The sequence below is a fragment of the Mustelus asterias genome, chromosome 17, assembly GCF_964213995.1.
Source record: "Mustelus asterias chromosome 17, sMusAst1.hap1.1, whole genome shotgun sequence".
Taxonomy (NCBI): domain Eukaryota; kingdom Metazoa; phylum Chordata; class Chondrichthyes; order Carcharhiniformes; family Triakidae; genus Mustelus; species Mustelus asterias.
The window spans coordinates 76,478,691-76,494,730 of record NC_135817.1 but is presented as its reverse complement, the minus strand read 5'-3'; the positions used below and the strand labels follow the sequence as shown (position 1 = coordinate 76,494,730).

Sequence of the window (16,040 nt, the reverse complement as noted above, 5' to 3'; positions counted from 1 at the left end):
AGAAGTTGGGAACTGGAGTGGGCCATTCAGCCCATCGAACCTGAGATGGATCATAGCTGATCTGTGGCCTAACTCCATATGCCTGCCTTTGGCCCACATCCAGCAAGAGCTTCTGATCATTGTGTGGGCACACGCATGTTCAGTATGAATGATGATCCCTGCCAAGCGTGTGTTGGTGAACATTTTCTGTTGTTGGGGTTCCCCCCCCCCCATTAACTTTGGGATAACCATCAATGTTAAACTCCATTGCAGACTGTGCAGTAACTTTTTCAGATTGTTACTGCCGATACCTGCCTTTCTTTTGAGCCACCGGTAATTTTGCCAGTTTTCCGTGTAGCCAATATTTTATTCATTTTGACTGCCAAGGATGTTGGTTGTGTATTTCTCCTGGATTTGCATGGATGGTTGGTGTGAAAAACGTGAGTTCATCCTTCACTTACAAATGACACTCAAGGCATCATTGGACATTTCAATCTTTTAATGCACAGTATTAACAAAAGAAGTGGAGCGGTCTCTGTCAATTGGTACATTTTGAAGTGAGCTACCATAAAAGAATATTAAAACTTGAAGCTGGTTCTTTAATTTGCAATGCTCCAAAGTTGTCAGGATGCAGTAAGCTATTGACAATGACAATCGTAAAGGAATAGGGTTCAATTACCAAGGTGGTGGGAATGCAAAGCTAGAAGGGAAGTCAGGCAAACTATGTAACATAAGAGGATACCATCAGTTTGGACGACAAAGGGTTAAAGGAGCAATTCATAGCACAGAGGAAAATATATCGACTGTTGGTGAAAAAAATTGATGTTCCATTTACACTTATTATCTTATGAACTATCCTGGAGAATGCTAGTCAAATAGCTTTTCTTCAGCAATACACACGTTCTGTACTCCTAATATAGAAAAATATATCGAGGGACATGTTGAGAAAGGAGGTCAGTCTTTGCTTGTTCTCCCCTCTCTGAGAAGGCTTCTATTTATGATTTGTATGAGCAGCGGGATTATTCTTCATAACAATTTGATTTGATTTATTGTCACATATACTAGGATACAGTGAAAAGTATTGTTTCTTGCACGCGCTACAGACAAAGCATACTGTACATAGAGAAGGAAAGGAGAGAGTGCAGAATGTAATGTTATAGTCATAGCTAGGGTGTAGAGAAAGATCAGCTTAATATAAGGTAGGTGCATTTCCTGATAGCAGCAGGGAAGAAGCTGTTTGTGAGTTGGTTGGTACGTGATCTCAGACTTTTGTATCTTTTTCTGGATGAAAGAAGGTGGAAGAGAGAATATCCTGGGTGCGTGGGGTCCTTGATTATGCTGGATACCATTCTGAGGCAGCGGGGAGCGTAGACAGCGTCAATGGATGGGAGGCTGGTTTGATTGATGGACTGGGCTACGTTCACGACCCTTTGTAGTTTCTTGCGGTCTTGGACAGAGCAGGAGCTATACCAAGCTGTGATACAGCAATGCTTTCCAACTCTGAGTTTGACCATTCAGGCTTTGAAGGTGAGCTGGGCGTAGTTTGGAAAGCTTCTTGATTCCCGATGACGTTCAATAAAACTTGGCCAGATGATCCTGAGCTTGTGTCAGTCGGGCCAGTCTGTTTCTGAGGTTCTTCCTGCTGTCAGCAATGTTTCGCTCTTCGTGGAGATACTCGTCAATGCGATCCTTCTCCTGCAGAAGCTGAAACATCTCAACCTGTAACTTGGAGGCAAACTCTTGCAGGATGTAATAGCTAATAATTAGGGGAACCTGGTCAGCCAGTCGATCAGTTGCAATCTGAGGATAAAGGACAGAAGTGAAAAATAAACCATAAACTTCCTTGCAAATTCATTCCAGTAAATCCTCCAGCTCATTCAGATGAAGAATATTTGCATAGTTTTGGTCCTTGCTCTGTGGGAACCATAAAATCCCTACAGTGCAGAAAGAGGCCATTCAGCCCATCAAGACTGCACCCACTTTCTGAAAGAGCATCCCACCCAGGCCCTTCCCTCTGCCCTGTTCCCATATACCCGTGCATTTACCATAGCTAATTCACCGAACCTACCCATCTTTGGACACTAGGGGCAATTTAGCATGGTGAATCCACCTAACCTGCACATCTTTGGATTGTGGGAGGAAACCGGAGCACCCGGAGGAAACCCACGCAGACACGGGGAGAATGTGCAAACTCCACACAGTCACCCAAGGCCAGAATCGAACCGGAGTCCCTGGCACATTGAGGCAGCAGTGTTAACCACTGTGTCTCTGACTAATTTCAGCTGAGGCAAGTTGTACTGGGAGAACATTGAGTAAAATTAGCTATGCAAATTAGTCGCGGTTAGTGTGCAGGGATATGGAAATAGGATGGAGGGATGGGCCTGGGTGGAATGCTCTTTCAAAGAGTCAATGGCCTCCCTGCGAGTTTGATGAAGCACCCTATGACCCTCAGAGGCCCCCCCCCTCACCTCAGCGACAAAATCCCTTGATACTGACCCCACTTGCCTGGGTGCCAGGACTATGTTACTGCTTCAGACCAGGTGCAGGCCCAGCAGTGCCGGGTGCTACTGGTGATGCTTCTGAGACTGAAGAGTTGCCAGCTGTCCAACTGGCCGGTAACCTGTGGGAGACACGATCTCCACCCTTTAGAAAGGGATGGGAACCCTGGCGCAGGTTAATAATTCTCCAACGGCCCCCGAATTAGACCGGGGCTCCCAGAAGTGGCCAAGGCGCAGTTGGCCTGGGATTTCAGCCCTATCATCGGGGCTACCAGCGCAGTCAACAAAATTCAACTCTGTGTTTGTGTGGGAGGTGAGTTTGGTGGATGATGAATAATCCCCGTGGAACTGTACCTCTGCTAGGCACTATCTTCAGAGTAAGAGGTAAGGGAACATTACACTGAAGGACAAACTGTTATTTTGGTTGGTTGAGAGGTATAGATCAGGTGGATTCTCGGAGGCTTTTTCCCAGGGCTGAAATGGCTGCTGCGAGAGGACACAGGTTTAAGGTGCTGGGGAGTAGGTACAGAGGAGATGTCAGGGGTACGTTTTTCACTCAGAGGGTGGTGGGTGAGTGGAATCGGCTGCCGTCAATGGTGGTGGAGGCAAACTCGATAGGGTCTTTTAAGAGACTTCTGGATGAGTACATGGAACTTAATAGGATTGAGGGTTATAGGTAAGCCTATATATAAGCCTAGGTAGGTAGGGACATGACCGGCGCAACTCGTGGGCCGAAGGGCCTGTTTGTGCTGTATTTTTTTCTATGTTCTATTATTAACTCTTTAATGAAAGGGCGACTGGGACTTGCTGGATTCTGAACACCGATTTTTCACACTTCCAAAAAACAAACTCGTCAGTGAAATACAATTTAAGCCAATTACAAAGTGCATTTGAAAGTTTATGTTACTCTTTTGTAGAAGCCTATTGAGGGTGAGACTATGGGAATAAACTTTCAACAATTAGTAGCGGGTATAAACTGCCCAGAGCTTCTTCTCTGCTGCCATTACCTTGGCAGAAGGTTGGCCATCCCACCTATGAATGGGGTTTACGCTGGTCACAGTGATGGAGCAGATGAAGCGATGAGCATATTGACTTCCCCCATGGGGTTAAACCCGGGATACCGTCTTAGGCTTTGCGGGCTTTTCAATGGACAGAAACCAATGACGAAGATTTTTGTTCCTCCCTTTTGCTTCCCAGGTTCCTGCTGCATCACCATCATAGGGGGAGGCAATGGCCTAGTGGTATTATCACTGGACTATTAATCCAGAGACTCAGGGTAATGCTCTGGGGGCCCGGGTTCGAATCCCACCATAGCAGATGGTGAAATTTGAATGGAATTAAAGTCTGCAATTAAAAGGCGAATGACATTGAGGCATTGGAGGGAGTACAAAAAACGTTTACCAGGATGTTGCCTGGAGGGTATTAACTATGAGGAGAGATTGAATAAACTGGGATTGTTCTCCCTGGAAAGACGGAGGCTGAGGCGCAACCTGATAGAAGTTTATAAAATTACAAGGGGTATAGATAGGGTGAACAGTTGGAAGCCTTTTCCCAGGGCAGAAATGACAATTACAAGGGGGCACAAGTTCAAGGTAAGAAGGGAAAGGTTCAGTGGAGATGTGCAAGGGAATATTTTTTAACAGAGATGGGTGGGGGCCTGGAATGCACTGCCAAGTGAGGTGGTCGAGGCTGTTACGTTAGCGACATTTAAGACTTATTTGGATAGATACATGAACCGATGGGATATAGGGGGATATAAGCGGTTGATCGAGATCGGACAACATGATCGTCGCAGGCTTGGAGGGCTGAAGGGTCTGTTCCTGTGCTGTACTGTTCTTTGTTCCTTGATGATCGTGAAACCACTATTGATTGTTATAAAAACCCAACTGGTTCACTAGTGCTCATTAGGGAAGGAAATCTGTTGTCCTTACCTAGTCTGGGCTATATGTGACTCCAGACCCACTGCAACGTGGTTGACTCTTAAATACCTTCAGGGATGTTCAATAAATGTTGGCCCAGCCAGTGACACCCACACCCCATGAATTAATTTAAAAAAGGGAACTCTTTACAGCATCCTCGTTTTTGTCGCTAGAAAGACTCATTCCATCATTTCCTATTTTAACCCTTTACTCCCCAGGACTTACAGGTTTATTTGGTAGCACAAGCTTTCAGAGCACTGCCCCTTCATCAGGTCATCACTCACCTGATGAAGGAGCGGTGCTCCGAAAGCTCGTGCTACCAAATAAACCTGCTGAACTTTAACTTGGTGTTGTGAGACTACTTACTGTGCCCACCCCAGTCCAACACTGGCATCTCCACATCATGGTTCCCAGGACTTCAAAGCCATGGAACTTGTTGTTGTCATAGAGGGATATAGTGCAGAAGAGGCCATTCAGCCCATTGAATATGTGCTGACAGAACTACACAATCTAAATTAATACCACTTTCCAACACTTGTCCCACAGCCTTGAATGTTTTGACGCTTCAAGTACTCATCTCATCCTCGCACTTTTTAAAAAGTTGTGAGGTTTCCCACTTCTACTGCCTCCCAGCTTCTCCCAAATCTGCCAGTGGCTTCAGAATCCCAGCCAGGTTTCTCAATTATGAAGGCGTTTGCCAAGAGATGCCATGCTGGGATTAAGAACTCGGAAGAGGGTTTGTGGGTGGGCACGGCGGTTAGCATTGCTGCCTCACAGTGCCAGGGACCCGGGTTCGATTCCCGGCTTGGGTCACTGTCTGTGCGGAGTCTGCATGTTCTCCCCATGTGTGCGCGGGTTTCCTCCGGGTGTTGCAGTTTCCTGGTTAGGTGCATTGGCCGTGCTAAATTCTCCCTCAGTGTACCCGAACAGGCGCTGGAGCATGATGACTTGGGGATTTTCACAGTAACTTCACTGCAGTGTTGATGTAAGCCTACTTGTGACACTAGTAAATAAACTAAAAGTATGATCTTTGACAATAACACAGTTCTTACCATTGAATTGATAACTTAGTGAAATGCTGGTGAATATTATCTATCTGGTGAAACATTTTACTGTAAATTCTTTGATTAACTGACCAGTCATTATATTGCTTTCTACAGGATCTTACTTTGCATAAAATGGCTTTCACACAATATTCGTTGTCATTTCTCGCATGCTAATCACGTGGAGATGTTGCTCGGAGCTGTATTAACATAATCTTTTCATTCTGTATTAATTCCATGCAATCTATGTAAATGTCTATTTCCATCCATTCTGAACCCACCTTGTAGTATGTTTTCAGATGCGTTGCCATTTCTTCAATGGTGGCACCAGAGGCAGGCAGTTGTGAAACTCCAAAATGGTGGGTTTTTGAAGGGTAACCATTTTTGTTCTCCTCCAACTCTTTACTGTTTTCAGACCTTGCTTTGGTGAGCTTCTGGCTGTAGATGCTGTCTTGCGAATACACCATATTTTCAATCTTGAATTGTATTTGCAGCTGTGCTTCTGCCTGACTTTCCTGTTGTTTCTTTAGGTCTTCAGTTCTTACCTGGTAATACAAGAAGTCATCATCAATAAGTTAAAATTAAAGTTTATTCATTTGTGTCACAAGTAAGGCTGACATTAACACTGCAATGAAGTTACTGTGAAATTCCCCTAGTTGCCACACTCTGGGTCAATGCACCTAACCAGCATGTCTTTCAGAATGTGAGAGGAAACCAGAGCACCCAGAGGAAACCCACACAGACATGGGGAGAACATGCAAACTCCACGCAGACAATGACCCAAGCCGGGAATCAAACCCAGGTCCCTGGCACTGTGAAGCAGCAATACTAACCATTGTGCCACCGTACCACCAATACTGGAATTCTCTGATTTTATATATGCAGTCATCCCAATTTTGTCTCTGTGATTGGGATGGGCAATTTATCTGGATAACAGAACAGTGCCAAGGATTGAATTATGAGGCCATAATCATAGAAGAATCCCTATAGTGCTGAAGGAGGCCATTTGGCCCATCGGGCCTGCACCGACCACAATCCCACCCAGGTCCTATTCCCGTAACCTCACATATTTACCCTACTAATCCCCCTGACACTAGGGTCAATTTAGCATGGCCTATCAACCTAACCCACACTGTGGGAGGAAACCAGAGCACCCTGAGGAAATCCATGCAGACAGGTGGAGAATGAACCCGAGGCCGGAATTGAACCCGGGTCCCTTTGTACTGTGAGGCAGCAGTGCTAACCACTGTGCCACCATGCCGCCCACAATGTGCAGACTAGATTTTTATTTATTTGAGCATGACCGAAGGAGCAATTTGATTGAAGTGTTTCAGCTGGTAAAAGGTTTGATAGAGAAAAACTATTTGGTCTCGCGAGGCAGTCCAGAGCAAGAGAACATAATCTTAAAATTAAATGGAGTTCAAATATTGGCTGTTGTCTAATTGGATGATGGACATGGCTCAAAGGACTGGATGAATTACACCTGCTCTTATGGAAAACTGCCCAGGTGGCTTTCCCACCATCCTCCTGTCTACCCTTGATCTGTCCTCAATTTATGGAGAGTGGGGGGTGAGCGACTATTGGGGTTACCCACCAGCCCGCACCCCAGCTGAGCATATTGAAGAAGGAAATAGATGTCTAGACTCTAAAGGTGTCACTGGGTATGCAGTCCAAAGATGTGCGGGTTAGGTTGATTGGCCAGGCTAAAATTGCCCCTTAGTGTCCTGAGATGAGTAGGTTAGAGGGATTAGCGGGTAAAATATGTAGGGATATGGGGGTAGGGCCTGGGTGGGATTGTGGTCGGTGCAGACTCGATGGGCCGAATGGCCTCTTTCTGCACTGTAGGGTTCTATGATCTATGATCTATGTATGGGGAGCGTGCTGGAGTATGGTGTTGAGAGAAAAGATCAGCCATGACCGTAGTGAATGGTGCAGAAAGCTCGAAGGGCCAGATGACCTACTCCTACTTTCTGTTTTTCAATGTTCCCATGAGGCCCTTAAGTCAAGTAAAGTTTATTTTATTAGTCACAAGTAAGGCTTACATTAACACTGCAAAGAAGTTACTGTGAAATTCTTCTAGTCCCCCAGTCCAGCACCTGTTTGGAACAATGCACCTAACCAGTCTTTCAGAATGTCAGAGGGAACCGGAGCACCCGGAAGAAACCCACACAGACACAGGAACAATCATAGAAACCCTACAGTGCAGAAAGAGGCCATTTGGCCCATCGAGTCTGCACCGACCACAATCCCACCCAGGCTCCACTCCCATATCCCTACATATTTACCCGCTAATCCCTCTAAACTACGCATCCCAGGACACTAAGGGGCAATTTTTAACCTGGCCAATCAACCTAACCCGCACATCTTTGGACTGTGGGAGGAAACCAGAGCACCCGGGAGGAAACCCACGCAGACACGAGGAGAATGTGCAAACTCCACACAGACAGTGACCCAAGCCGGGAATCGAACCCAGGACCCTGGAGGTGTGAAGCAGCAGTGCTAACCACTGTGCTACCGTGCCGCCCAATGTGCAAACTCCGCACAGACAGTGACCCAAGCTGGGAATCGAACCCGGGTCCCTGGCGCTGTGAGGCAGCAGTGCTAACCACTGTGCCACCGTGCCGCCCCTTAAGCAGTTGATTCTGCGTTAAATGAGCCTACACCCAAAATGTTCTGCCTCTCACACAGTTGAGCAACATAGTGAATTTAGTGCTGGTAAAATGCCAGGTTTGTATGTCCCAGCAATTAGTTGTCAAGTCAAACAATGCGTTCCATCTGTTTGTAATCGACAGTGTACAGACTATACTCAACCAGGCTGGCCGGGCCGGGTCCGCCCTCTGGCCGGGCCGGGTTAATGAACAGCCCCCTTTACTCTGGTTAGCATAAATTGTTGTCTTGGTACGAAATTTGGCATCCTGGTGTTTATCCTGCTGAGTACGGACACAAACCTTTGGCAATCTTTTCAGCAATTTATTTTAAATTATACATTCAACAATGAGCTCCCTCTGTCCCTACCTAGGGCTGTGGTATTCACTGATACTCTATCAGCTAGATTCCACTCCAAACAATCTAGTAAATCAATTCTCTGGGTGAAAATGATGATCATTTTAAATCTGAGTGTTTGTCTCTACACAGTACCTTGGCAGCTCTCAAGAGATTTGGGATTCCTTTGAAATTGTAGACAGCGATGTCGTTAAAAGCCTCTCGCACAATTTCTACAGTAGAAAGTGGGAACAAACAATAATATATTCATGAGCAAAACCTGGACAATATCCGAGCCTCGGCTGACAAATTACATTCGCAACAACAAATGCTAGCCAACGACCACCACCAAGACAGAACTAACCATTGCCCCCATTGACATTGCCGTTACTGAATCCCCCACTATCAACATCCTGGGGGTCACTGTTCATAGAATCATAGAATCCCTACAGTTCAGGAGGAGGCCATTTGGCCCATTGAGTCTGCACCAACAACAATCCCACCCAGGCCTTATCCCCGTAACCCCACATATTTACCCCACTAATCCCTCTAACCCACGCATCCTCAGACACTAAGGGACAATTTAGCATGGCCAATGCACTTAACCCGCACATCTTTGAACTGTGGGAGGAAACCGGATCATCTGGAGGAAACCCACGCAGACACGGGGAGAATGTGCAAACTCCACACAGACAGTGACCCAAGCCGGGAATCAAACCCAAGTCCTCGGAGCTGTGAGGCAGCAGTGCTAACCACTGTACCGCCCCAGAAACTGAACTAGACCAGCCATATAAACGCTGTGGCTACAAGAGCAGGTCAGAGGCTAGGAGTTCTGCAGAGAACATCTCGTCGCCTGATTCTCCAAAGCCTGTCCATCATCGACAAGGCACAAGTCAGGATGGTAATGGAAAACTCTCCACTTGTAAACTTCAAAAGAATTTACTTCACTTCTTTTCTTTGTTGTTCCAACAACACTCAAGAAACTATAACCAGCCAAAAACAAAGCAGCTTGGCTGATCGCCATAGAGTTCACCACCTTAAACATGGGGTCACATCCTTCAAGCTGTTGTATTTGCAGGGAGAGGGGGGGGCTGGAGGAGTGGAAGTGGAAATACTCTGCTGCAAAATCCTGGTTTGCATGGCAACCGCCCAAAGTGCAAATTCCCCTGGCTGATTGCCCTGCACTGGAAGACATCTGAAAATATGATTTGAATCAGAAACTGTGGATGGCGCCAATTGGGTCACATCAATAGTTACTCAGATAAAGCTCAAAGAATTAAAACCTCTTCTAAGTTCTGGGTAATCACTGTATGGAACCATAAGATTGTTTGAGCCTCTCAGTTGCAGTTCAGTAAAGGAGGCATGAGTTCTACTTCTTCAAAAGCTACCTTTATTTCTTTGAATCAACTTCACGTACAATTGTCCCCAACACCCAGTGCCATCTGTAACCCCTTTCGTACATCTGTGACTTCCATTGGATAATTGACATCAAATTAGGGCTTAATTGGAAGGCCTGCTAACCCTTCCTGACAAAGATTCCTCTCCCACCCCAAGCTAGTGCTCTAAAAAAGTGGCCACGGCCTCTTCGACAGATCTATTTTTCAATGACAGCCCAGGGATGGACTGCACTACTCAGATCTCCCCCAGCCTGAGTTGGAAGGTCAGGTGAGACGGCAGGGAGAAAATGTTAAGATAAAAGGCTAGGGGTGCGATCTTACTTGCCGTTTGTGCCACACTCTCACTGCAGCAAGGACGGAGAGTTTGGCAGCCAGCCAAATCTCCGTTCACTGCAGCAGGATGGGACAATTCCACCAACGTGAACGGTGATAAGATTCCGGCCTAGGGGCTGAATGGCAATCTGACGCTGATTGCCACTCTGATCAATTTCTGGCCCAATATCCCCTCCACCACTGATGCACAATGGCAGTAGAGTGCATCATCTTCAAGATGCACTGTGGCAACATACCAAGGCTCCATCTACAGTGCCTCCCCACTCCACCACCTAACTGGACAAGGGCAGCAAAGGCATGAGAGCATCACCGCTTTCAAGTTCCCCACCAAAAGGCACACCATCCTGACGTGGAATTATATTACAGTGGGAATTCCCTTCCTAACAGCACTGTGGGTGTATCTACACCACCATGGGCTGCAGTGGTTCACGAAGGTGACTCGCTCTCACCTTCTCAAGAGCTTTTAGGGATGGACAATAAACACTGGCCTAGCCAGCAATGCTACATCCCATTGAAAAGATTGGATAATCAATTTCCTTAGTGCCCAATCCTGGGACCCAACTTCACATTTAGGCTAAACCAGATGTAAAGTCTCAGGCGCTATCTTCAAAAACCAGCTGGGTTCAGATAAACTGCACTCAATTCCTATGGATATTACATTATGTTTAGCTGATTGTATTTGAGAGCATGGGAGTTACCACTGATCCAAATCATCACAGCTGCTGAGCATGATCCACACTTTTGCCTCTCTATCAATGATCACAAGTTTCCTGCACTGAAACTCTCCAGACAGTAATGTTGGGGGAGCTTTTCCATCCCGTCCGCCAGGGGAATCGTAATGGGGGGGTGGGCGGGGGAACCATGCAAAGGTCGATTGATCTTGGGTGGGATTTTCTGCTTTTGGGGCGAATGCAGGCGTTAAATCCCGTCCAGAATATCTCCTTGCCCGAGGAGGCAACTTGGCCCAGTTGTCCTTGTAGACACTCCATTTCTGCTGGTCATCAATCGATGCACTCTCAGTCATAGAGTCATAGAGGTTTACAGCAGGGAAACAGGCCCTTTGACCCAACCTGTCCATGCCACCCTTTTTTAACCATTAAGCTAGTCCCAATTGCCCGTGTTTGGCCCATATCCCTCTATACCCATCTTACCCATGTAACTGTCTAACTGCTTTTTAAAAGACAAAATTGTACCCGCTTCTACTATTACCTCTGGCAGCTTGTTCCAGACATTCACCACCCTCTGTGTGAAAAAATTGCCCCTCTGGACCTTTTTGTATCTCTCCCCTCTCACCTTAAACCTATGCCCTCCAGTTTTAGACTTCCCTACCTTGGGGAAAAGATGTTGACTACCTAGCTGATCTATGCCCTCCATTATTTTATAGACCTCTATAAGCGTGGAAGGATGGATTAGTAAATTTGCGGATGACACTAAAGTCGGTGGAGTTGTAGACAGTGCGGAGGGAAGTGGCAGGTTACAGAGGGACATAGGTAAGCTGCAGAGCTGGGCTGAGAGGTGGCAAATGGAGTTTAATGCGGAAAAGTGTGAGGTGATTCACTTTGGAAGGAGTAACAGGAATACAGAGTACTGGGCTAATGGTAAGATACTTGGTAGAGGGATCTGGGTGTCCATGTGCATAGATCCCTGAAAGTTGGCACCCAGGTTGATAGGGTTGTTAAGAAGGCGTACGGTGTGTTAGCTTTTATTGGTAGAGGGATTGAGTTTCGGAGCCAGGAGGTCATGCTGCAACTGTACAAAACTCTGGTGCGGCCGCATTTGGAGTATTGCGTACAGTTCTGGTCGCCGTATTATAGGAAAGACGTGGAAGTGTTGGAAAGGGTGCAGAGGAGATTTACCAGGATGTTGCCTGGTATGGTGGGAAAATCGTATGAGGAAAGACTGAGGGGCTTGAGGTTGTTTTCGGTAGAGAGAAGAAGGTTAAGAGGTGACTTAATAGAGGCATACAAGATGATCAGAGGATTAGATAGGGTGGATAGTGAGAGCCTTTTTCCTCGGATGGTGTTGGCTAGCACGAGGGGACATAGCTTTAAATTGAGGGGTGATAGATATAGGACAGATGTTAGAGGTAGGTTCTTTACTCTGAGAGTAGTAAGGGCGTGAAATGCCCTGCCTGCAGCAGTGGTGGACTCGTCAACGTTGAGAGCGTTCAAGTGGTTATTGGATAAACATATGGATGATATTGGAATAGTGTAGATTAGAGGGGCTTTAGATTGGTACCACTGGTCGGCGCAACATCGAGGGCCGAAGGGCCTGTACTGCGCTGTAATGTTCTATGTTCTATTACCCCTAAGCCTCCTACGCTCCAGAGAAAAAAGTCCCAGTCTATCCAGCCTCTCCTTGTAATTCAAACAATCAAATCTAAATAGTATCCTAGTAATTTTTTTCTGCTCTCTTTCCAGTTTAATAATATCACAGAATCCCTACAGTGCAGAAGGAAGCTATTCGGCTCATCGAGTCTGCCCGACCACAATCCTATCCAGATCCTATTCCCGTAACCCTTCATATTTGCGCTGCTAATTCCCCTGACACTAGGATAATTTAGCATGGCCAATCAACCTAACCTGCACATCTTTGGACTGTGGGAGGAAACTGGAGCACCGGAGGAAACCCATGCAGACACGGGGAGAAAGTGCAGGCTTCACACAGACAGTGACCCAAGGCCAGAATTGAACCCGGGACCCTGGCACTGTGAGGCAGTAGTGCTAACCATTGTGCCACCCCTTGTTCTTGTGACTAACACACAGGAAAGCGCTTGTTTGTGCCAGTTGACATTGCCAAATTGAGAGGACCACTTCCCCATTCCTCTTGTTTCAGACACTGGGCTCACACAGTGCTGTTCTTGCCTAGAGATTGGCAACACCTCTTCAATGGCAAATAGTGACCTCCAACTTGCCAAATTATAAAGTAAAGTTTATTTATTTGTCACAAGTAAGGCGTATATTAACACTGCAACGAAGCTACTGTGAAATTCCCCTAGTCACTACACTCCGGCGCCTGTCCGGGTCAATGCACCTAACCAGCACGTCTTTCAGAATGTGGGAGGAAACCGGAACACCCGGAGGAAACCTGCGCAGACACGGGGAGAACATGCAAACTCCACATAGACAGTGACCCAAGCCGGGAATCGAACTCAGGTCCCTGGTGCTGTGAGGCAGCAGTGCTAACCACTGTGCCATCATGCCGCCCCCATGGTGGCCTGAAATTACCTCAGACATACTTCTGTCCTGCCACTGGAACAGCACCGGAAGGGTCATGGAAATCATGTTTACACGTGGAACGAGAGAAGGACTGTGGCAATTTTAGGCCATGGATATTGCTCCCCTGCAGAGGTCTGGGAAGAAGATTCATTAGTATCATCACTCTCCCTTCTTGTGGCCAGCCTAGTTGAAGTTTTAACTGATGCCAGAGAGCATCTTGCTAATCTGCATCGTTAGGGGGAGTGACGTAGGATATCCTAGGTCAAGACAGGACAACAAAGAAAAGTGAAGTTTACAATCTTTCAACATTTAGTGAAGAATGGATATGGTTCTTTGATGAAACAATAAAGTTTTAGTTGACTTACCTATAACTTTCTTTAGTGTGAGACTAGCAGGATGTTGCAACTTTGCAATCTGTTTCTTGACTATTGTTTCAAATGTCTTGTAGTTGACAAATCCAGATAACTCACGCCCACGGTAAGACCTCTCATATTCCCGCACTTTAACACTCATCATATCATGGACTGTTGGTCAAAATAAAGTAAGAAGTTTAACAACACCAGGTTTAACAACACCAACTTCTTACTGTGTTTACCCCAGTCCAACGCCGGCATCTCCAGGTCAAAATAAATACATTAGAAATTGTCACATTTTCAAGTACACAGGGTAATTAATTGTGTGGTTAAAAAAATAAATTACTGCGGATGCTGGAATCTGAAACAAAAACAGAAAATGCTGGAAAATCTCAGCAGGTCTGACAGCATCTCTCTCATGGAGAGAGAACAACTGAGCCAACGTTTCGGGTCTGGATGACTCTTCGGCAGGGCTAAGAGCAAAGAAAATCAGAAGAGGTTTATACTATGATGGTGGGGGTGGGGATGGGGGGCTGTAATTGGACAAAGGAAATGTAAATGAGGATGAAGAAGGCTGAGAAGGTGCTAAGAGCGTCCATTCAGTGATCAGAACGTGCGAATGGCAGAACAGGTACAGACTGCTAAGGGACTGCCTGAGGAATGTGGCATTTGCCCTGAAAGGAGGGAGGGCAGCGGGGGGGGGGGGGGGGGGGGGGGCGGCGGAGGGAGGGCAGCGGGGGCGGGGGTGATGGGATGGCGGCAAGATGGAGAGCGAGAATTGTAAAGTGGAAAAATGGAAATGGGAATAAAGGGTGATAAAAATGGATGAATGAGATGAAAAGAAGAAATGAAATAAAATAAATGGAAATGGGGTGAAGATGGAGGAGACCGTTCATGCTCTGAACTTGTTGAACTCAATGTTCAGTCAGGAAGGCCAAATCGGAAGATGAGGTGCTGTGCCTCCAGTTTGCATTGGGGTTCACTAGAACATTGCAAAAGGCCTCGGAGGCTGGTATTGTGGCAGTCACATTATATACAGGCTGTCCCAAGTGCTTCACAGCTAATGAAATATTTTTGATTTGATTTCTTATTGTCACATTTGTTTAGTTTATTTATTAGTGTCACAAGTAGGCTTACATTAACACTGCAATGAAGTTACTGAGAAAATCCCCGAGTCACCACACTCCGGTGCCTGTTCGGGTACACTGAGGGAGAATTTAGCATGGCCAATGCACCTAAACGGCACGTTTTTGAGACTGTGGGAGGAAACCGGAGAACCCTGGAGGAAACCCACGCAGACACGGGGAGAATGTGCAGACTCCGCACAGACAGTGACCCAAGCCAGGAATCGAACCCGGGTCCCTGGCGCTGTGAGGCAGCAGTGCTAACCACTGTGCCACCGACTATGTATTGGGATACAATGAAAAGTATGGTTTCTTGCGTGTTACACTGTCAAAATATATCATTAATAGAGTACATAGGGGAGAAGGAAAGGTTATAGTGTTGCAGTGTAGTCATGTTTCAATGTATGAAAAGCTGAAATGTGCAGTAAGATCCCATAAGCAGCAAGGGACCATCTATTTTAATGATGTTGATTGTGGAATCTACCTAAAAGGTTAGACATCTCATATGAAGTATGGGACATCAAAGAGCATAGCACTCCTCATCATCAGTGCCACTCTAGAGTATCATCTAGATTTTAGTGCTCAAATCCCACAGCCAGCTTACTCAGAGGCACCTAAGCCACAGCTGACATCATTTGTACTTCTCTTTCCTCCCTCAACTCAGAATCCAAGAATTTAGAAGCATACTATGTGTAGTAGAAGGGTCTGGTAAATGCAAGGTTAATATGGGACTGAGTACAGTACCAAAGGGTGGCACGGTGGCTCAGTGGTTAGCACTGCTGCCTCACAGCCCCGGGGAGCCGGGTTTGATTCCCGGCTTGGGTCACAGTCTGTGGGATTATGGGGATGTGGCCTGGGTAAGATAAAAAAAAGGTGGGATAATGCAGACTAGATGGGCCAAATGGCTTTCTTCTGCACTGTAGGGATTCTATGAGTCATAACGGAGATTGCGGCTCGGGTCACTGTCTGCGTGGGGTTTGCACGTTCTCCCCGTGTCTGCGTGGGTTTCCTCTGGGTGCTCCAGTTTCCTCAAACATTCTGAAAGACGTGCTGGTTAGGTACATTGACCCGAACAAATGCCGGAGTGTGGCGACTCGGGTAATTTCACAGTAACTTCATTGCAGTGTTAATGTAAGACTAATAAATAAACTTTTTTTATTTTTATATAAATAGATAAATTTATTTATATAAATA

General features: G+C 46.3%; 1 protein-coding gene across 1 annotated transcript in view; it reads right to left on the bottom strand.

Moving 5' to 3' along the window:
• Positions 1 to 462: 462 nt before the first annotated feature.
• The window catches only part of LOC144506633 (interferon-induced GTP-binding protein Mx3-like), a 39,437-nt gene continuing 23,859 nt past the window's right edge, over positions 463 to 16,040 (bottom strand). The window contains exons 10-13 of the mRNA XM_078233003.1: positions 13,735 to 13,893; positions 8,578 to 8,654; positions 5,721 to 5,984; positions 463 to 1,779 (exon numbers count right to left, since the gene is read on the bottom strand). Of these exons, the coding sequence (XP_078089129.1) occupies positions 1,552 to 1,779; positions 5,721 to 5,984; positions 8,578 to 8,654; positions 13,735 to 13,893 (728 nt within the window). The 3' untranslated portion in view covers positions 463 to 1,551. The remainder of the gene's footprint in view (positions 1,780 to 5,720; positions 5,985 to 8,577; positions 8,655 to 13,734; positions 13,894 to 16,040) is intronic.